The sequence below is a fragment of the Mauremys reevesii genome, unplaced genomic scaffold, assembly GCF_016161935.1.
Source record: "Mauremys reevesii isolate NIE-2019 unplaced genomic scaffold, ASM1616193v1 Contig116, whole genome shotgun sequence".
In the NCBI taxonomy this organism is placed as follows: Eukaryota; Metazoa; Chordata; order Testudines; family Geoemydidae; genus Mauremys; species Mauremys reevesii.
Genome location: NW_024100734.1, coordinates 92534 through 114220, shown reverse-complemented (window position 1 = coordinate 114220; position 21687 = coordinate 92534). Strand labels below are relative to the sequence as shown.

Below are 21687 nucleotides of genomic sequence, written 5' to 3'. Positions count from 1 at the left end.
TTTCTCTATTTCTGTAAATCATTTCTCTGCTCTGTTTAGTTTCTTCTTCAGCTCTGACGTGTCCTTTCTCCCTGCAGCTTCTTATAACCTTGCACCCTCCCTGCGCTCTCTCTTCTTTCCCCCTGGTGTATTTCACTCCCCAGGTCACTTGCAGCTACATCAGTGTTAAACTGTTGACACTGGCTGTGTTTTTAAGACCATAATGATGCCTTCCCATTGGCAAACTCCAATGGGCCTTATTAGAATTGTTGTTCGGGGCAAAGTGAAGGAGCTAGCTCAGAGATTTCAGTAGAGAGGAGAGTCGGTGGCCGTGCTAGAGCAGGTGCTTCTGGTGCTCACAATGGACTGAAGGTCTGGCATTTGCTTCATTTAATGAAGCAATTCTCACAGAAAACTGCTCATCCTGATAGTTCAGGCTTGGCCTCCCACTCTGAGCCAGTCCTGATCCCAGGGATCTGCTAGGAGATGCTGTATGTCAGAGACTGGAGTGGGTTACTCACTAGGATGTGCGCTCTGCTTGGAGTCAGTGTGGAGCCCAGTGTGGAGCAAGCAAGGGACACTGGGTTGCTGGGAGGATGGAGTGGGGGTTCAGTAGATGGCCCTGTTCTCTCTGAGTCATTGCTGACCCCCATGTCCCAGCGCTATGCTACGGGGAGGGGCCTTGGGGGGCTCAGCAGGGGGTGCTGTCTCCTGAGAGTCAATGCTGACCCCAGCTGCAAGCGCAGTACTTGGGGTCACTAATCATGGTGTTTGGCTACATTTCCTGGCTAAATTCTAACATAGTTAATTATATCCTAGTTACAGAGGCAGCTCTAACGTAAAGCAGGTCATAGCCCCAGCTGGTGTAATTCGCCAAAGCGCCATAGGAGTTACTGCCCCTATGTCTTTTTACACTGAGAAAATTCACTTTGACTCTTGGTTGTAAGGAGCAGACCCCAAGGTGCATGTCTGCCAGACTATACGAGGGCAGGAGATGGTTTTCCCCTCCCATGGAAAGGTTTGACATTTAGAAATTGTGCCTGTTATGAGTCAGGATGAAAGGTTGAAATCTCAAAAACTGAACTAAAAATTTGGGAAATTCAGTTTGGGATAATAAAAGAAATTGTTTTTAGATAATTTCACCATGTTTATTCTATTTTAACCATCTTTCCTTTTAAACATTTGTAGTGTATATTTACTACAATTTCAAAATGAAGTCATTTGGACTCAACCCCCCAAAAGTTTCTGGTTTGGCAGTGTTAAACAGGAGGCTCTGGCCATCTTTGAAACGTCTCTAACCAAACATGCGTTGAGTTGAGTGGTCCAATGAACCCCAAACCAGTTTGCAAGCAGTTTTGGTTTTGCTGAATTGGCATTTCCAACAAAACCACAACAATGCTTCGCCAGAGAATTCCCACCCAGATCTCCTATTTCAAAGGTCCTTCTTCCTGGCATCTGCGTGAGCTAAGGCAAGCAATGGCAGGAGATTATGAGAGCATGCATCTCGCCGGTTCCTCTGTGCCCCTCCTCCCGACCCACACCAGTGAATCTAGCCTCATGGCTGAGAGGTAGGGAAGGGTTATTGCCCCCACGTCCCAGGCTGAGGACCAGACACATTAAGTTTGAGACTCTCAAAATGGCTCAAAGGACTGGCACTCCTGGGAGGGGGCCACCCACCTCCTGAGTGCCTCCTAGTGGCTGGGTATGGTCATGCAATCTTTTTTCTGCACCTGACCCCCCTGCCAGGTTGCCGACCCTCTTGGCAGGTCTTCCATGTCTCAGCCCTCCGGTCAAGTCACACGGTGAAAACGGACCTGCTACCGAGTAGCAAAGAGTCCGTTGAACTGTCTGCCCTCACCAGGGCCTTCAGCCTGGTTGCTGGACCTTTTAAATCCCGCCCTTGGCTCAGGCTTCTAAAGGGGACTTGTCTCTGTGTTGGGGCTTAGGCCACTTTGACAGAGGAGGAACCTGGGCCACCCACCACTCTGGGTTCCAGGCCGGGGACCCTCTTCCCAGCCACCATGTCCTGCTCCCTTTAATTGGCTGCTGCTTCCCACTGCCTCTTCCCACTCAGTCCCTTCACCTCCCCCTGTTATCTTCGGGTTACTGTTCTCAGGTCCTCTCGCTCCCAGGGCCAGCAAATGCAGCCACAGCAGAGCCCCATCGTCACCCCTCTGCTCCCAGCAGGGTCCTGCTCCTTTTATCTGAGCCCGCTGGGCTTTGATTGGCTGTGTCTGTGCAGGAATTGAAGACCCAGCAGAGGGCCACAAAGGCCTGGTACAACCCGTCACAGTTCATTACGCCCTGAGGCTCCTTTGAAATTCCCAGTGGTCGAACTGGGAGTGGAATCCTGGGCTCCTGAGTCACACCTTGCCCATGATAAACCATTTACACACTGTAATGGTGAGTTTGATTGGTCCTACAAAGGCCAGGATCTACACTACATGTCCTTGAGCACCATCTACCTGCACCTTGTCTAATAATGAACAATCTTCATGCAGGGAGACGAGGCAGAGGAGGTAAAATATCTTTTATAGGACCAACTTCTGTTGGTGAAAGAGACACGCTGTTTAGCTACACAGAGCTCTTCTTCAGGTCTGGGGAAGCCACTTACAGACAGGGATCCTGCATTTACAGAGCAGTCTTGTAACACAGCCAACTATTTTGTGCTTCTTTTGCAGGTGCAAAGGTCTCTGCCCACCCAGATCTTTAGCTGGTGAAAATGCTGTTTTGATGGCTACTTATCTTGTTGAGACCCCCAACAAGACAGCCCCAACCCCATAATCCCTTCCCAGAGTAGGGAACAGAATGGCCGGAGTGGGCTGCATGTACGCAGGATGCAGGGGCCGTACAGCAAGGCGACCACGGTGAGGTGGGCAGCGCAGGTGGAGAAGGCTTTGTGCCTCCCGTACTCGGAGTGCATCCAGAACACAGCTGTGACCATCCAGATATAGGAGCCCAGGATCGAGTCCGAGGAGCTGAGGGCCACCATCCCGACCCAACGTTAGCAAAAAGGACAGCCTCATTTAATGAGGTGTCGGCACAGGCCAGCTTCAGCAGAGGCGGCACGTCGCAGAAGTAGTGGTCCAGCTGATTGGGCCTGCAGTAAGGGAGCCGGAAAGTGAGGGATGTCTGCAGTGCTGAATGGGGAGACCCTGCCAGGCATGTCCCAGTCACCATCTGGACACACACCCTCTGGTTCATGGTCCTGGCATAGTGCAGAGGGTCACATGTAGCAACGTATTGGTCGTAGGTCAAGACCATCAGCAGGAAGCACTCGGTGTCTCCAAAGAAGTGGAAAGAATACAGCTGTGCCACACAACAGCCAAGGAAGATGGAGCGGGAGCCCACCAGGAAGTCAGCCAGCATCCTGGGGAGCATGACGCTGGAATGGCATATGTCCAGGAGAGACAGCTCGCTGAGGAAGTAGTACACGGGGGAATGGCACTGGAGGCTGAGACTGATGGTCAACAGGATGACAAGATTCCCCAGCAGAGTCAACAGGTAGATGGCTAGAAAAAAAGCAAACCTTCCATTCCTGAGCCCCAGAAAATCCCAGGAGGGTGAATTCCAGCATATGGGTGACATTCTGCCTTGCCATTTGTCTCTACCGTGGTTCCTATTCCTACAGGCTTTTGTCTGAAGGCAGAAAAGAAAATTATGTAATTTAGTGAGGAAGAAGCATATCCAGCATGGTGAATTTTCTGAGAATTTACAAGTAAATCTTGGTTGAGTGACTGATGAGGATAGATAGATAGATAGATAGAGGGGGTGGATGGGGATAGAGAGACAGACAGACAGATTCCTCAGTCTTAAAAAGAAGAGCACTGTGGCTTGCCTCTGCCTCCAGTGATAGCCAGTACCAGATGGATCACAAATTGAATATGAGATAGTAATGTAAGAAACATAAGAACGGCCATACTGGGTCAGACTAAAGGTCCACCTAGCCCAGTATCCTGTCTTCTGACAGTGGCCAATACCAGGTGCTTCTGAGTGAATTAACAAAACAGGGCAATTATCCAGTGGTCCATCCCTTGTCATTCAGTCCCAGAATCTGGCAAGTCAGAGGCTTTGGGTTGTGTCCCTGACAATCTTGGCTAATAGCCATTGGTGGACCTGTACTCCATGAACTCATCTAATTCTTTTTTGAACCCAGTTATACTTTTGGCCTTCACAACATACCCTAGCAATGAGTTCCACAGGTTGACTGTATGTTGTGTGAAGAAGTACTTCCTTAGGTTTGTTTTAAACCTGCTGCCTATTAATTTCATTAGGTAACCCCTAGTTCTTGTATTATATGAAGGGGTAAATAAAATGTCCTTATTCACTTTCTCTACACTATTCTTCATTCTTTAGATCTCTATTATATCCCTTGTTAGTCCCAGGCTTTTCACTCTTTCGTACAGAAGCTGTTCCGTACCCTTAATCAATATTGTTGCCCTTTTCTGTATCTTTTCCAGTTCTGATATATCTTTTTTGAGATGAGGCAACCAGAACTGCATGGAGTATCCAAAGCGTGGGAGTCTATTTTCTGTCTTATTGTCTATCCCTTTCCTAATGATTCCTGTTAGATTTTTTGACAACTGCTGCACATTGAGTGGATGTTTGCAGAGAACTATCCGCAATGATGACAAGATCTCTTTCTTGATGGGTAACAGCTAATTTAGACCCCATCATTTTGTATGTATAGTTGGGATTCTATATGTGACATTATCTGATCAAAATATGACCATGTAGATCATTGTTGCAACCACTGTTATATATTTGCAACAAACCTTGCACAAAATGTGGCATGTAAGATGTCTATTGAAAGCTTATGATTTGCTGGTTATGATTATGCTATCTGAATGCATGTATTATTTTTTTATTTGAAGTTATAAGCATTGGCTCTATTGTTGTATTTCAAATGTTTGCTCCTGGGGTAATGCCCACAAGGTATTTAGCCAGCACATCTTGGAGAGACTATCAAATTAAGTGGCTCATCAAGAAACACTTAACTGACAGCAACAAAGAATCCTGTGGCACCTTATAGACTAACAGACGTTCTGCAGCATGAGCTTTCGTGGGTGAATGCCCACTTCTTCAGATGCAAGACCACGAAATGGTATTCACCCACGAAAGCTCATGCTGCAGAACGTCTGTTAGTCTATAAGGTGCCACAGGATTCTTTGTTGCTTTTACAGATCCAGACTAACACGGCTACCCCTCTGATACTTAACTGACAATGGACCATGGGGATGCCCATCTACACTGAATGGACTGTCATAGAATCATAGAGTAACAGGGTTGGAAGGGACCTCAGGAGGTATCTAGTCCAACCCCCTGCTCAAAGCAGGACCAATTCCCAACTAAATCACCCCAGCCAGGGCTTTGTCAAGCCTGACCTTAAAAACCTCTAAGGTCCTGTAATCATGCTTTGTGAGGTATAGGTAATGGCTTCTACTGTGGCCAAACCTTCATGCATGTACATATGACTCTGAACTCTATCTTATCACCTGTAATTTTCCACTGGTTTTGCTGGGGGCTTTGTTTGAGATAATGGGTTTCCCTCCACATGGCAGAAGATATAAAAGGTCCTGGAATGGAAACCCCTCAATTTTGCCCCTTTTCTGCTCCAGCCTCTGGACTATGAATTTACACTAATGGAAGCATTCTAACCAAGGGACTGAGGTTCTTCCAACAATTTGGAAGCAGACAGAGACTTGACTTAAGCCATCAGTTTATTCCATCACTGCAACAAGCCTGAGCCCAGAACTTTGCCATTACTGTATGTATTTGACTCCTTTGACCAGTTTTAATTTTCTTTCTTTCTTTCTTTCTTTCTTTCTTTCTTTCTTTCTTTCTTTCTTCTGACCTTTAGATTTTAGATACTAAAGGATTGGCATCAGCGTGATTTTTGGGTGAAATCTAAGTTATATATTCACTTGGATGCATGGCTGGTACTTTGAGATCAGAAGAACCTTTTATTTGATTAAATTGTTTTTTAAAAAACACTCATATTTAAAACCAGTGTTTTGGGGGGTGATACAAAAACTGGAATACCTAAGGAAACTGCTTTTATGACTTCTTGTTAGCCAGTGTGGTGAAACAGAAGCTTACTTTCATTCCTGGTTTTGGTATATCTTATGGAGGAATAGCCATTAGTTTAGGGTGTGTCTATCCTATTTCTCAGCAATTTGTCCTGAATTTGGTATTCTCAGTTGTGACCCACTGAGGCATGGCTACATCATGTACATTATTTAGCATTTCTCAACATTGACTTTCATCTGCCATTTTATTGTCCAGTCACCCAGTTTCGTGAGATCCCTTTGAAACTCTTCCCCGTCTGCTTTGTATCCTCTGCAAACATTATCACCTCACTGTTTACATTGTGACACAGTTGCAAAAAAGGCTAATATCATTCTGGGGCAGGGATCGGTAACCTTTGGCACGCGGCTCGCCAGGGTAAGCACCCTGGTGGGCCGGGCCAGTTTGTTTACTTGCAGCGTCTGCAGGTTTGACGGATCAAAACTCCCACTGGCTACGGTTCGCTGCTCCATGCCAATGGGAGCTGCTGGAAGCAGCAGCCAGCACATCTCTCATCCCGCGCCACTTCCCGCAGCCCCCAATGGCCTAGAGTGGTGAAGGGCAGCCAGTGAGAGCCGCCCTGAGATTTTACTTCTGGGGAAATTCTGCGCTACTTCAACTTTAATGAGCTGCACATATTTTTAATTTTTTTGCGCGGAAAAAAGCTTCTGCCAAAATATTGCTGCAATTCTGCCTTTTGCCCACCAGAGGGTACTGTGGTGATAGAACAAAGCCCAGCTCCCCACCAGCTATGGAAGAGAAAGAGCCTGCCTTCTTCACATCACCTGTTGGGCCAGGTCAGGAGACAGGGGCTATGGGGAGACAGACAGTGTGGGCTGCTGGGGGGTCAGACAGGGGCTCATAAGGGCTACTGGGAGAGGACAGACCGGTACAGGGGCTGAATGGGAGTGGAGGCACAGAGCCAGAGGGGAGGGGGTGCAAAGCCACATGGTGATCGGGGAGGGGATGCAGAGCTACATAGGGACAGAGAGTGGTTGAGTGAGGGCACAGAGACACATGGGGATGGGGGAGGGGTACACAGTCACATAGGGACAAGGGGAGGGAGTGCAGGGTCACAGGGGGATGGGAGTGGGGGTGGAGGAACACATGTGGACAGGGGGTACAAGGACACATGGGAATAGGTGAAGATGTACCTGACTGAATGGGAGAGGCTAAGGGTCAACCAGGGTCTGCATGGGGGAAACTCCCTAACAATCCATCTCTGACCCCCCCAAAAAACCTGTTCCATACTTTCCCCACCCATATCCAACAACCTTCCAAGTTCACAGCCAGGCTCCTTCCCAGCAATTTACTTCCCTCTCCCTCAGCTCCTCCATTATCTCTGATTCCCTCAAGCTTTGCACTGCTTCTGAGAAGTGCAGGAAATATGGTTCTATATTGTAGTTTGAATTAATTATTACTCAGAGTTCTGTGTTATATGCTTAGTATGGAATCTATTTATCAAAAGGCATTTCCTGAATCGTTTTTTATGTTACAGAATACTTACTTACAGGTACTTTGAAATGAATGACCATAAATAATTCAAACTGGTGTTAGAGTTTCTTGCTGGATACAAATTTCTATCTGCGGATGAGGATATCCGCGGATAGCAATTGGTATCCAGTGATCCACAGGGTTCTACTCCCAGGAAATGCAGCAGCCAAGGAAAGAAGAACTTGGTGCACTCCCAGGAGCCAGCTTCCCATACCAGCAGGCCCCTCCCGGCCGTACTGTATGAACCCAGACAGGAGATGCAAAGACTTTCAAATATTTTACACAGAGTTTTTAATTTCTTGGTTGCACAATTTTTAATTTTTTGGCACAGAAATTCCCCCAGGAGTAGATCATGGCACCATTGTTCTGGGTGCCACTCAGCCAGAGTGACACAGAACCAGCCTTTCAGAGTTTGCTAACCAACCCAAGCATAGGAAATGTTATCAACGCCATCCCTCCTCTTTTTATTGGGATGAACATCACTCTGTGTCTTTCTGGGTCTTGGAAGTGTTCGCTCACCCTCCCCTTTGCACAATCAGGGTGCAGGAGAAGGGTCTTTACAGAATTAAAGACAGGGCTAGATTGGGGGGTTTCCAGCAATGATCTCATTGATCTATTTGTTGGTGTCCCAGCACAGCAGTTTTAATAAGGCCTCCTGCAATTTCTCTAATCACTATCATTTCCTGCCCTTCCTCTGGGGGGTGTCGTACTTGGGAGCCAGGGCGAAGGGGCAGAAGCAGATGATATAATTAATCTCTGTAGCTGTGTTATTCCCAGCCCAGTCAAAGCATCCCACGGGGTGCCATGGCCGTTGGGATTAATTAAAATGTTGACATTTCTAATGAGTCCCCAGGCCTTCTCAGTGTGCTGGTACCAACTCAGAAGTTATTCTTGGTTTCCATCAGCTGAGTTCCGTGTGTCATTGCCACGGACACTGGAGCTGGAACTGCATTTGACTATTTTAATTTATATTATCCCTATTGTCTGGAATTGAGCCATGGGTCCCTTTGTGCAACACACAGCACAGATACAGAGATACAGTGCCCACCTGAATACAATACACATTTCATAGCTGAGAGTGACAGAGAATTTAATTACCCATGTGTAACACCAACAGACTTGGGTTATCAGCAGGCAGGGACTTTTGGAGCTAAAAGCATGAGCCTCTAGTCAACTGGTACTTAGTTAAGGCTGTAAAGCAGCTTCACTGATCTCTTTCACTCAGTGGTCTCAGTAGCTCTACATTACACATGTATAACCAGGTCAGGAAACTGAGGCACAAAGCAGTGTAGTGAGTTACTGAAGGTCAAATACAGAATCTTCTACAGAGCCTGTACTGGAACCTAGATCGCCCGTGTTCCAGGCCTTTGTCTTACCTGTAAGATAATGGTTTACAAATAATTCCCATAGGCTCTTTAAATGTAGGTGTGGTGAATTGATACAGTTCTCAATTACAAAATACTATAGCCGCCTGCTCTCTTGGCTTCTCCCTCTATGGCTGTCCAGTGCCCATGGCTTGGAGGTTAATGGAGCTGTCCCATTATCCATCAGAAGCTACAGTGGTTTTAAAAATCAATGTACACATTTTGTGCACTGATTTCCCATTCCAGGTTTTCTTTTCTCAGGCACCATAAGTCTGGATTTGTGATATTTTAATGCAGCTAAATGTATGTGTGCACATCTGGGAACAAAGTTGGTGCCACTAGGCCTGAGTAAACCAAAGTTGTGACTTTGGGCCTGAAGTGAACCAAAGTTCTTACATGCTGTGAACTTTAACCAGCCTAAGATGCTAACAGACTGCAAGCAAAATGTGTAGCTGTCAGCAATCTCCGCTTGCAAATGTAGGAGTTTGAAACAGCAGAAGCGGCGGGGAGGAGGGGGAGAGGGGGAAGGAAAATTTGTATGCGTTTGTTCTGTGAAGGCCAAAAGATAAGCCTGTGGATGAGAACTTTTCTAACACGCTGAAATGTAATGCCTAATGTAGCTGTTGCTGGGAAGGGAGGGGTGAGGGGGAAAACCGAACAAAAGGCTCACACAAACAAGGGGGGTATAAATGTTGGGACCCCGCCTGTGAGCGGGTGTGCAGGATTTGAGAAGGCTGTTCTCCCTGGCACCTTTCTTTGTGCACAAATAAACCTGGTTTTGCTTCTCCACCCTGGTGTGATAATTAGTGCGACGCACACCGGGCAACGAACCCCGCTGTTGCTCCGCCTTGGGCTCTTTGAGCCAGCAACAGGCGTGACCACGTTGCTGAAGAGCTGCACAGGGGTCACCAGCACTTTGCTCAGCTGGGGCTGTGTGTAGACCAGGGCGCAGGGCCCAAAGAACAGCGTCACTACGGCCAGATGTGAGGCACAAGCGGAGACTGCTTTGCGCCTCCCTTCAGCTGAGTTTATCTTCAGGACAGAGTAGACTATGCGGATGTAGGATGCGAGGATGAGGAGGAAGCAGGCTGTGGGTACCATGCCAATGTTGGTGAAGCTCACCATCTTGATGACATACGTGTCCGCACAGGCCAGCTTGAGCACCGGGAAGATGTCGCAGAAGAAATACTCCACCACGTTGGACCCGCAGTAGGGCAGCGTGAAGGTCAGGCTGGTGAGGATGGTGGCGTGGAAGGAGCTGGCGATCCAGGTGCCGGCGGCCAGGAGGGCGCACACCCTCCAGTTCATGATGAGCAGGTAGCGCAGTGGGTGGCAGATGGCCACGTACCGGTCGTAGGCCATGACAGTGCAGAGAAGGCACTCGGTGCAGCCCAGGAAGTGCCAGAAGAAGACCTGGGACATGCACACGCCCAGCGAGATGGTTCTACTCTGAGCCCAGAGGTTGGCCAGGAATTTAGGGGTGCTGATGGAAGAGAATCCAAGGTCTACGATGGAGAGATTGCAGAGGAAGAAGTACATGGGGGTGTGCAGGCGGGAGTCAGTGAGGATGGCTGAGAAGATGATCAGGTTGCCCAGCAGGGTGCAGAGGTAGAAGGCTAAGAAGGTGACGAAGAGGATGGTCTGGAGGCCGTCGGTGTTGGGGATCCCTAAGAGGACGAAATGAGTCACCACAGTGTGGTTGACCCGCCCCATAAGGGACCCATTCCTGGGGTAGGGGAGAGAAATAATGCCAGTGAGTTACTGAAACAAACAGACCTGTCATCCTAGAGCTGCAATGGTCACCCTTTCTTCCAGTGCCCCCATGACTCACTGTCATTAGGAGTGGTGAATATTTCTATCATTGTAATGCCACTTGGGGTCAGGGCCTCCCTGGGCTGGCACTGAACGTAGAGAGAGAAACTGTCTGCCTTGAAGGTCTTACAGTCCAGAAACAAACAGACAAGGGGGACGACTATTCTATTCTATTCTATTCTATTCCAGTTTCTTTTCTTCTCTCCTGATCTATTCCAATTTCTTCAGTGCTATTCTATCTAGGCCCTTTCCCCACCCTTATCATCAATGGTGGTTTGTTCTCTCTCTCCTGCGCTCTGCAGAGGGATGGCCATATGTGCAGTGCAACACTTTGTTTTGGTAGGGTTTTGTTATTATAAATACAGGGGCTGCTACATGTTTGTGTTAAGGAAGAGGACAAGGACGGGAAATACAAACAACTGAATGTTGTGAATAATTGCCCCAGCTTTTTTAATGATGTGAATGGTGTGTGTGTGGGGGGGGGGTTATTGGGGGTTAGAGAGAGAAGGAAAAGGAAAGAAGGAGAAGGGGAATTGCCACATCCAGAGGTGCTGGAACTTGGGAGGTTGGGGGTGGCTTCACCCCTTGGCTTGACGTGCATTCCATCATTTCCAGGGTTCACCGTTTGGCTCAACAGCTCTCAGCACCCAACGTGGCCACAGTTTGTCATCTGGTCGTCCGTGATCAGCAGGCTGGGCTCTGTGGATAACCTGCCAGAGGGATTTTTAAGGTGATATTTTAAGGACAATAATGAAGTGTCTGTCTGTTTTTCCAGGGAGTTTTCCCCATGCAGGAGAGGCTGGGCTGAAGGGGAGATGCTGGCGGGTTGGGGCTGTAACACACAGAGAGAGGGAGATAAAGGATAGCTACACAACAGACAGACAGACTGGCAGGCAGGCACACAGAGAAGGATGGACAGACGGCTGGATTGATTTCTCTCTACAGAAAATATTGGGCTGACATCTTCCTCGGAGTGAGACAGAGACTGGCAGATTCAGAGAGAGGCGGAGACTGAGGGACAGAGCGAGAAGAACTTTACCAAAGCAGGAGTCTTACACTGGCTGCATTGGGAGGGACCGCTCCAGCTGCCTGGAATTCTTCCTTTCTGTCCACGGCCCTGACTCCTCTGTAGCACCATCCAGCTTTCTTATCCCAAACGGCCCATCGCCCAGGAGAGGTGCACAGCCTGGGCTCTTGGTATCCAGCCCGGAGACCTAATCCGCTCCGAAGCTAGCGAGGGCTGCCACAGCGTATCGCCCCACTCTGCGGCCAAGCCCCACAGCTTTCTCACAGCTTCCAGCCTCCTTACGGCTCTCCGCGGTCTTTAAATCCCCTTCAGGCCCATCGGGACCAGGGCCCTGAATCCCCGCCAGGCTCCCAGACTGAGACCTAGGCAGAGTTGCCAATTAACGGAGATTCTGCATCATTTTCAATAACGCTCCTAGACCCCCGGGACCAGGTCCTCCGCCGGCATCAATAAGTGTAGCGCCATTGAACTAAGAGGGCCAGATCCCCAGCTCCACCGGGGTCCGGATTCTGCTCCTGCTCCCCGACCTGACTCCTGGGGAACGCCATCAGATTCCCTGGGGCTGTTTCCCCTCTCAGCCGCACGCCCTGGTGTAAATCAGAGTAACTCCACTGGAATCAAAGGAGCTGTGTAGATTTCTACCAGCTGAGAATCTGACCCCAACATTGTCTGGGGCGAGGGGATGTTCATGCTCGTCTAGGCTCTCCTGCCGTGTGACACAAGTCAGAGAATCCCCCAGGGGTGTGAAATAGGAGGAACCTGGGCCAGACGTGCAGCTGGAGGCCTCTGAAGCCAACAGAGCTTTGGCCTTGGTTTGTGTCCCCCTCTGTTCCCCTGCCCCTTCGCTGTGTCTCTGTGCACAGGGATGTATTCGTGCCCTTGTGTGGTTATGTGTGAGGGTGAAATTCACCGCTGTGCAGACAGAGGGCAGCATACGTCCTGGGCACCACTTCTCCTCACTTTTCACAGTACAGCAGCCCTCCAACTCCAACAAGATCACGGTATTCGTGGGGGAATTTTGTGATACTGGGGAACAAAGCCGCATAGGAAGAGGGAGATGGCTGGGTGGGGACAGAGAGACACACGGGGACAGGAGGATGGGGTACAGGGACACACAGGGACAGAGGAGTGGATGGATGGGGGCAGAGAGACACATGGGGTCAGGGAAGGGTACAGGGACACATACGGACAGGGGTTGTTGAATGGGGCACAGAGACCCATGATGACAGAGAGAGGGCACAGGGACCCCTCGGGAGAGGGATAGGGCGGGGGGTGGGGGCACAGAGCCACACAGGGACAGGGGGAGGAGGTGCAGGGCCACATAGGGAGGGGGGAGAGGGTGTCTGAGTGGGGGTGGAGGGACATATGTGGACAGGGGTTTCCAGGATACATGGGGGTGCAGGAACACATAGGGACAGGGACAGAGGTACCTGACTGTATGTAAAGGCTAGGTGCCAGCGAGGGTCTGCATGCAGGAAGCTCCCTATCAATCCTTTCCCACCCCACAAAATAACCTGTCCATACTTTTCCCACCCACACCCAACAGCCCCAAGTTCACACCCAGGCTTCTTCCCAGCAATTTCCTTCCCTCTCCCTCAGCTCCTCCATTACCCCGACTCCCCACAGCCTTTGCACTACTTCTGAGGGGTGTGGGAAATACGGGGCTCTATTGTAGTTTAAATGGATTATTACTCAGAGTTCTGTATTAATATGCCTAGGAAGGAATCTATTTGTCAAAAAACATTTTTCTGAATTTTTTGTTGTTTGTATTGTTATGGACATACTTGCTGACAGGTATTTTTGGAATGAAATGCCTCAAAATTATTGAAACTGATGTGATTATATTGTGTTATTTTGACACAAAATGCATAATTTGATGCAGAATTTTGCAGAATTTTCAAATATTGTGCACAGTATTTTTAATTTTGTGTTGCAGAATTTTTTATTTTTTGGCACAGTATTCCCCCAGGAGTAAGGTTTGGACTTAAAGCAAGGACTCAACATCTTTGTTATATACAAAGGAATTGGAGAGGGTTCAGAGACGACCCATAAAAATGACTTGAGGGCTGGAAAAATTTGCTTCACTGAGAGAGCTTTAAGGAGGTCAATCTTATCAGAAAGAAGATCAAGAGGTGACTTGATGACAATGTATAACAGGGATCGGCAACCTTTGGCATGCGGCTCGCCAGGGTAAGCACCGTGGCTGGCCAGGCTGGTTTGTTTACCTGCTGCATCCGCAGGTTTGGCCAATTGCAGCTCCCACTGGCCGCGGTTCGCTGCTCCAGGCCAATGGGGGTGGCGGGAAGTGGCAGCCACCACATGCCTCATCCTGTGCCGCTTCCCACTGCCCCCATTGGACTGGAGCGGTGAACCGTGGCCAGTGGGAGCCATGCTCAGCTGAACCTGTGGATGTGGCAGGTAAACAAACTGGCTCAGCCAGCCAGGGTGCTTACTCTGGCAAGCTGCGTGCCAAAGGTTGCCGATCCCAGGTGTATAAGAACCTTCATGGGGAGAAAAGAGCAGGTACTAATACCTCTTTAATCCAGCAGAGAAAGACACAACAAGAACTAATAACTGGAAGCTGAAGTCCAACAAACTCAAATTAGAAACAAGCCATGCGTTTTTTTAACAGGAAAGGTGATTAATTATTAACAGCAGCAACCAAGGGAAGTGGTGGATTCTCTGTCTCTGGAAGTCTTCGGATTGAGGTGGGATGCCTTTCTGGAAGATAGCCTCTAGTCAAACACAAGTTATTGGACTCACTACAGGAGTAACCATATGGAATTCTTTGGCCTGTGTTACCAGATGATCTTATGGTCCTGGCCTTAAAATCCAGGAATCTATGAAAAAAATCACAGCATAGGCAAATATAGCTCTTACACTGAATTACTTTTCTGACAATTTACCAATAAATCAGTTAATTTGTTTATGGATTAAAATGGGTCCTTTTAATATTTAACACCTGGTGTTGGATCATTTCTTTGAGCTGAAGGATCTTAATAACAATAGCTCTGAGGTGTCAAACTGCCTTTATGGTTAAAATTCACTGAAATCTTGTGTATTGATTACAGTTGAAGACTTTAATTAGAATTAATGGTCATTCCCCGCCCCACCCCTTTACTTTTCATAAGTGAAAATTTCTCCTTCAGAAGGGTCTGATGAACAACTTGCTACTACAGAGAAGTCCATGTAGAACTGGCACTTTCCTCTTCCAAGATGGCTGACATCTCCTGTTGTTCTCAATGAGACTCAGGAAATAACTCACCCAGTTTGGTGGTCATCTGTCTCCCATTGTTCTCACCAGGACTGAAGCCACAGGCTGCCCATAAAAGCCTTAAAAGTGGTGGCTTCTGGCTTCATTCATGCTGGAAACAAGGGGAGGGAGTGGCCATTTTGAAAAAGGGCAGCTCATCTAAGGGAAGCTGTGGTTTCACTCCCCTTGAGAACTAAGGAGGTGGGAGGCCATTTTGAAAGATGGAAGTTCTTTGTGAGTTTCTCTAAAGGAGACAATTTTATGTGCTGGCAGATAAACCTCCGGTTATGAAAAATAACCGCCAAAATTACCATTCACATGATTATATATATTTGCCAAAGCAACTGAGAGGGCAGGCAGAGGAAACTTAGATTGTGTGGGGACATGGGCAAGAGGGAAAGGAAACATTGTGTGTGTAGGCAGAGAAAAGAGGAATGCAAGAAGGAGTGGAACTGGTGTGGGAGTGCAGGGGAATGAGGCGTGCAGGAGAGAAGGAAGTAGTGTGTGCGTGTGACCACAGGGTGCAGGAGGAAGAGGAAACATGTATATATGCACAGGGGAATGTGGGTCGCAGGAGGGAGGGGGAACAGGTGTGTATTTGTGTAGGGAAATGTGGGGTGTTGTAGGGTGGGAGATACTGGTGGTGGTGTGGCGGGGGGAGTGTCACTGTGTTGCCGGCCCAGAGGGCCCGAGGGGGGGCAACAGTGGGGTTTGTTGCCTGGTGTGCGTCGCACTAATTAACACACCAGGGTGGAGAAGCAAACCAAGTTTATTTGATCTCAAATACGGTGCAAGGGAGAAATAGCCATCTCAAATCCTGCACACCCGCACGCAGGCGGGGTCCCAGTATTTATACCCCCTTTTTTTTTTTTTTTTGTACTTTTCCACTGTGGGGGCTACTTTCTCATGTATATAACCTTGATTACAGCATCTGCTTTCCGCCTATCTTATCTAATATTGGCTGCATCTAGTGCTAACGGGCCTTGCAGCTGCTAGGAGTCAGCACATAGCACAGGAGGTTACAAAAGTTTAGTAAGGCTAACAGAAGCACTTAACATGGAAGTACTTTGGTTCACATAGGCCTAGAGCAAGAAGACTTCATCGACACTTGTGGTCTTCCATCCTCCCACGTTACCTAGATTTATGCCTAGTGACACCAACAACTGCACTACTGAGCCCCTGCCCTGCTCCTTGCAGCACAGCACCCTGTAGCAGTGCACTGGTGCATTGGGTTCAGCCCTGGCTGCTAGTGGACAGCTCCCTCTATTGATCACCTGCCCCACTTCCCTGCAGAACAGCGCCCCATGCATCATATTGGAGTATTGCAGTCAGTGCTGATCCAGAGAGGAGAGCCCTCCTCATCTACACGCTGAGGAAGAAGGAGATGAAAGCTGCCCTCGAGAGACTGGGGGGCAGGAAACTGCCAGGGCCTGAGCCAAGGTTATCCTGCTGCCAGCAGGAGCTGCCTGAGAATTGGACAGGAGAGAGGGTCCTGGAGACAGAAGTCAGGACTCCCCTGTTCTGTCTTCAGGGCAAGAAGCTCACACGGCTTCCACCTTCCTGGGTCTGACCTTGGAGCATTCAGCATCCTTTGCCCCTCTGTGCGCTTCCCACAGCGAGTCCACCCAGGCAGGGTCCAGGGGAAGCCACAGGGTCCCACACCCCCACTTCACAGTCAGATGTGACTCTCAGCCAGCCAGTAAAACAGAGGTTTATTAGATGACAGGAACACGGTCTAAAACAGAGCTTGTAGGTACTGAGAATAGGACACCTCAGCTGGGTCCATTCTGGGGGGCAGTGAGCCAGACCCCCATGTCTGCACTTCACTGCTCGTCCCCAGCCAGTTCCAAACTGACTCTCCAGCCCCTCCTCCTCTGGGCTTTGTCCCTTTCCCGGGCCAGGAGGTCACCTGATTCCTTTGTTCTCCAAGCCCTTTAGCATCTCCTTGCAGGGGGGAAGGGCCCAGGCCATTAGTTGCCAGGAGACAGAGTGTTGGCTATTTATGCACACTGATCCTTTCCTCTGCAACAATTACACCCTCTTATCCCACCACCTAGAGACTTAAGAAATGCATAGGGGAAACTGAGGCACCCCTACAGTATTCAGAGGAAACATTAAGAACAGTCCCACTTTGTCACACTCCTGGGTTCTCCTCCTACCTCTGGGAACATTTGTTCCAATTGTTGAACACTTAGAGAAGGGACTGGGGGATGGGTGGGGGACTCCTGGGTTGTAGTCGATGCTGTGAGAAGGTAGTGGGGGTTAGCAGGTTAGATTGGGGAGAGGAGGGGCTGGGAATCCAGACTCCTGGATTCTACCACTAGAGCTGGGAGGGGAGTTGGGTCTAAGGGTAACAGTGGGGGTGGGAGGGAACTGGAAGAGTCTCTGTCTTTAATCATATGATCATGACCGGTACTACAAATTCCAGTACACCTCACAGGGGGAGGAGGGTTCTCACAAAACTACCCATCCCTTGTCCAGCCAGGAAAAGTCAATGGTGGCCCATTAGAGTTAACGGGGAAACGCTGAAACAGCTTGAAACTGAAAAGAAAACCCCAGACTTGGAAAAGTAAGAGAGGAGGGAATCCCCGTCCCCCACCCATGAATCACGATTGTCTGAGAGAAAAAACAAAACAAAACAAAATTGCAAACCCTGAACAGAGAAGTGGGTTGACGAGAAGGACAGCTAGAAACTGAGGGCCAGCGCCCCAGAGCTCTTTACCCCTTTTAAGATTCCCTCCTAAGATACTATGTGCAAAAGACACGTCCAGTCACACAACCAATAGGGCATTTCACAACGGAGACCAGTCTCCCCACTCTGTCTGTGAAGGACATAAATCCACCTGTGTAGAGGCCAAGCACAGGAGTTTCTTACGCACAGCGCTGGCGGAGTGTCACCTGGCTTATTAGGCTCAGAGACACTGTTCATCAATTGATTACAATGGAATATATGGATTTTTTATGGGTGGGGGAAAGTGACGGGGTGGGCAGTCCCACACCCCCGGATAGGTTCGAGCAGCAAGACAAGGTAGCACATTAGCCAATGGTTAAAGGTTACATAATGTCTTTGCCCATGGTTTTAAGTTAACAAGTTAACATTTAATTAGTACTTTAATGAAATGTATTAGCATAGGCGTGTGCACAGGGTGTGCTGGGTGTGCCCAGGCACACCCTAATGCCCGCGGGCTGGATCCAAAGCCCTAAGGTGCCCCCCGTGATGCCGCAGGCCCCATGCTGCTCTCAGAAGTGGCCGGCGTGGCACCACGTCCCTGGGGCCCGGGGTGGGGTGGGGCCAGAGGGCTCCGTGTGTTGCTCCAGGCACCACCCCCCGCAGCTCCCATTGGCCGGGAATGGGGAACCATGGCCAATGGGAGCTTTGGGGGAGTTACCTGGAGGTGTGGCAAGCGCAGCCCGTGGAGCCCTGTGCCTGCTCCCCAGGGGCTGTGCAGGGACATGGTGAGTGGCGCGGTGTGGGGCCAGGGCAGGCAGGCAGGGAGCGTGCTGCTGTGGGTAAATGGCACCGGGCCAGAGCCCGAACCCCTCCTGCCTGCCCTGAGCCCTCTGCCTGCTCCTCGCACCCCAACCCCCTGCCCTGAGCCCCCTGCCGCACCCCTCCTGCACCCCAACCCCCTGCCCTGAGCCCCCTGCCACACCCCTCCTGCACCCCAACCACCTGCCCTGAGCCCTCTGTTGCACCTTGCACCCCTCCTGTACCCCAACTCCCTGCCCTGAGCCCTCTGCCTGCTCCTCGCACCCCTCCTGCACTCCAAACCTCTTCCCTGAGCCCCCTCATATACGCTGCACCCCTTCTCTGCCCCAATCCCCTGCCCTGAGCCCCTTCCTGCACACTGCACCCCCTCCCACACCCTGCACTCCCGCCCCACACCCCAACCTTTATGATGTTCGCCTTTAAAAAAAAAATTCCCTGGGTGAGTGCACACCCTAATGAAATGTGCTGCGCATGCCTATGTGTATTAGCATAAAATATAGATGTTGCATTTTGATTTGGGGTCCGTAAGAATGAAGTAGCTCCTTTGATTGTCCAACAGGTACATTCCTAGGGGATAAAGCAAAGAAACAGTGAAAGTCTATGGCAATAAAAATTGTCTCCTTTGTGTTTTAAGGCAGGCATTGGTCCCTGGGAAAGGGAGGAGGCCATATCTTATACTGACATGTTCCAACCCTTCATAAACTCAAGGCTGGAGTGTGGGAAGAATATCTCCCTACAGAAAACACTAACACAGCAGAAACAGGGCTGCTTTGTTCTATTTGCAACTTTGCATAAGACACAATATTCAGTTATTGTTCCAACATTTGGCAATTTTGCTGACCAGGCCTATCTTAGCAAGCAAGGTTATCTTCGTTTATTCTGCTTCTTTTAGCAAATTACCATTTGCTAGGCCTCTGGTCTCTTAACCAAACTGGACTTTGGGCCTGTGAAAGAGCTAACACAATCCATACACCAGGTTGTTATATAAAATGCACATGGATTTTAACCCTTCAGTCTGTCTGTCTGTCTCTCTCTCACACACACTGTCTCTCTATACAAACCGCCAGTAACATGCTGTCCAGGCAGAGGATGACATAGAATGGAGGCTTCTGCAATTTTGTGAAATGCCACAGAGTTTACATCCAGATGGGACCATTGGCACAGCCAGTCGGCCCATCGGTATCTCAGAGGCCACCCAGCATCCTCCCACTAGACCCAACACATGAAATTAGACCCAGGTGTTACAGCCCTCAGCAAACAAACCTATTCTGGGCCCCAGGCAGAGAAGAGGAGGGACCGAGGTGCACCATCACCTGAAAGCCCTGCACTGGCAGGGAATTGATTTAGTGAGACATACCCAGATGATCCTGGCAAGTGACCCCCACTGCAGAGGAAGGCAAGAAAACCCCATGGTCACTGACAATCTGACCTGGGGAAAAATTCCTTCCCAGCCCCACAGATGGTAAATGAGGCAAGAATTATTTATCTGGGGGTATTATCATGGCCACATGCTCATCTGATCTAATACAGTGGAGCTGTGGCTGACTTACACTGGATGGGGCTCTGCTGGGGGTACCCACTGCTTCCCCCAGCTTTAGCCTGGCTGATGCCCCTCAGTCCCACCCACAGCCCCTCTGAGATCTCAGGGCTGGGATTCTCCCCACAGGGCCTGGCCTGTCTGAGTGATCCCCTGCTGGTTTTACACAACTAGATCATGCTTGATGCAGACGCGTCCCAGGAAAGCTCCCGAGACCTTGGAAGCTGCCAGAGGCATCTTAAAATGATCTCCATGTAGCTAGCAACACTCCAGCCCTGGTAGCGAATGTCAAACACTGAATGAAGAATTCTGATGGGATGCCTGCTCTCCCCTGCTGACAGGGCCTGGGAACAGGAGACCAGGGGCGAGGATTAGCCTGTGTTTGCTTCAGACAATTGCTCCCCACACTCCTGGGAGCTAATGGTCTCAAAGCTGAAAGTAGCATTGAAATACTTGGGTGAGTCAGGCACTTTGCCACAGCAGAGACAATGAAGCGGCTGTTCCTCATCCCTGTACCGTGAGAGAGGTGAGTGCATCTGAGCCAGAGAACGTGCTTTTGTTTAGGGACAGAGGGACTGCCAGACCAGGTTAACCCAAGGTTCATCCAGCCCAGGCTCTGCTCTCAGACAGTGGCTGATACCAGCTGCTTCATAGGATGGTACAAGAGACACCGTACAGAGGGCAGCTAAGAGTTTACCTACCTCTAGTGGGTCATTTCTCCCTAACCTCTCTAGTTTGGGGTCAGCTCATTCCCTGATCAGGACGGGTTACCACCCTTCCTGCTTTATGCAGTCCTCCTGGATTTCATGCTGCCTGGCACCTGTGCAGGCTCTCTGGACGCTGACTTTCCTGCATGGGCAGGCATTGGAATCTGAGCGGAAATTGTGCAGTAGACACAGGGGCCAACAGAGTCAGCTTCCAGCATCACTCAGTGCTTTGTAACACTCGGCATCTCTGCACCACACCTCCCCTGAATTCAACGGGCTGGGGACGGGTGACAAGAGAAGAACCAAGATAGATAGATAGATAATGTGCAGGAGACACAAGATGGTCTTGTATGAGGATAGATAGATAGATAGATAGATAGATAATCTAACTACACCTCTACCCCGATATAACGCAACCCGATATAACATAAATTCAGGTATAACGCGGTAAAGCAGTGCTCGGGGGGCGGGGCTGCGCACTCCGGCAGATCAAAGCAAGTTCGACATAACGCGGTTTCACCTATAACGCAGTAAGATGTTTTGGGTCCCGTGGACAGCGTTATATCGGGGTGGAGGTGTATATTGATTGGTCAGAAGGGGACAGACCGGTAATCAAACTATCTGTCTACACTAGCAGGACATTGTTCACAACTGATGTGAGAGGAGGCAAGATGAGAGGAAGGATGGTCCAGCAGTTAAGTCATTAGCTGTGGATTTGAGAAACCTGAGTTCAACTCTCCTGCTCTGACACAGGGTTCTTGTTTGTCTATGAGCTTTTCTGTGCCTCCAATCACTGGCTGTAAAAATGGGAAGCTAATTCCGTCCCTCGGAGGGGTATTGTGAGGATAAATACATTTAAAAATCTGAGATGCAACAGTCATGGGGTCTAGAGAGATACCGGAGGGGATGAATAATTCACTCTGTTCTAGCTGTTGTTGCTCTGCATGGGGCGGAGCAG

The 21687-nt window shown here is 49.4% G+C and overlaps 1 protein-coding gene across 1 annotated transcript; it reads right to left on the bottom strand.

Moving 5' to 3' along the window:
- Positions 1-3001: 3001 nt before the first annotated feature.
- On the bottom strand, positions 3002-10616 carry LOC120392784 (putative olfactory receptor 10D4). Its single transcript, XM_039517507.1, has 3 exons — positions 9746-10616; positions 3172-3491; positions 3002-3079 (listed from the first exon to the last, which is right to left on the bottom strand). The coding sequence occupies exons 1-3, from the start codon at positions 10614-10616 to the stop codon at positions 3002-3004; spliced, it is 1269 nt and encodes a 422-aa protein (XP_039373441.1).
- Positions 10617-21687: the final 11071 nt, after the last annotated feature.

Bases quoted from the DNA above. Each gene is read 5' to 3' on its own strand.
- LOC120392784 (XM_039517507.1), bottom strand. From the start codon at position 10,616: ATGGGGCGGGTCAACCACACTGTGGTGACTCATTTCGTCCTCTTAGGG. The intron at 3,492-9,745 runs GCAACAGCGGGG...CTTTTTTTCTAG, and splicing joins CTCAAAGAGCCCAAGGCGGA to CCATCTACCTGTTGACTCTG. The intron at 3,080-3,171 runs GTGTGTGTCCAG...CCCTTACTGCAG, and splicing joins CCAGGACCATGAACCAGAGG to GCCCAATCAGCTGGACCACT.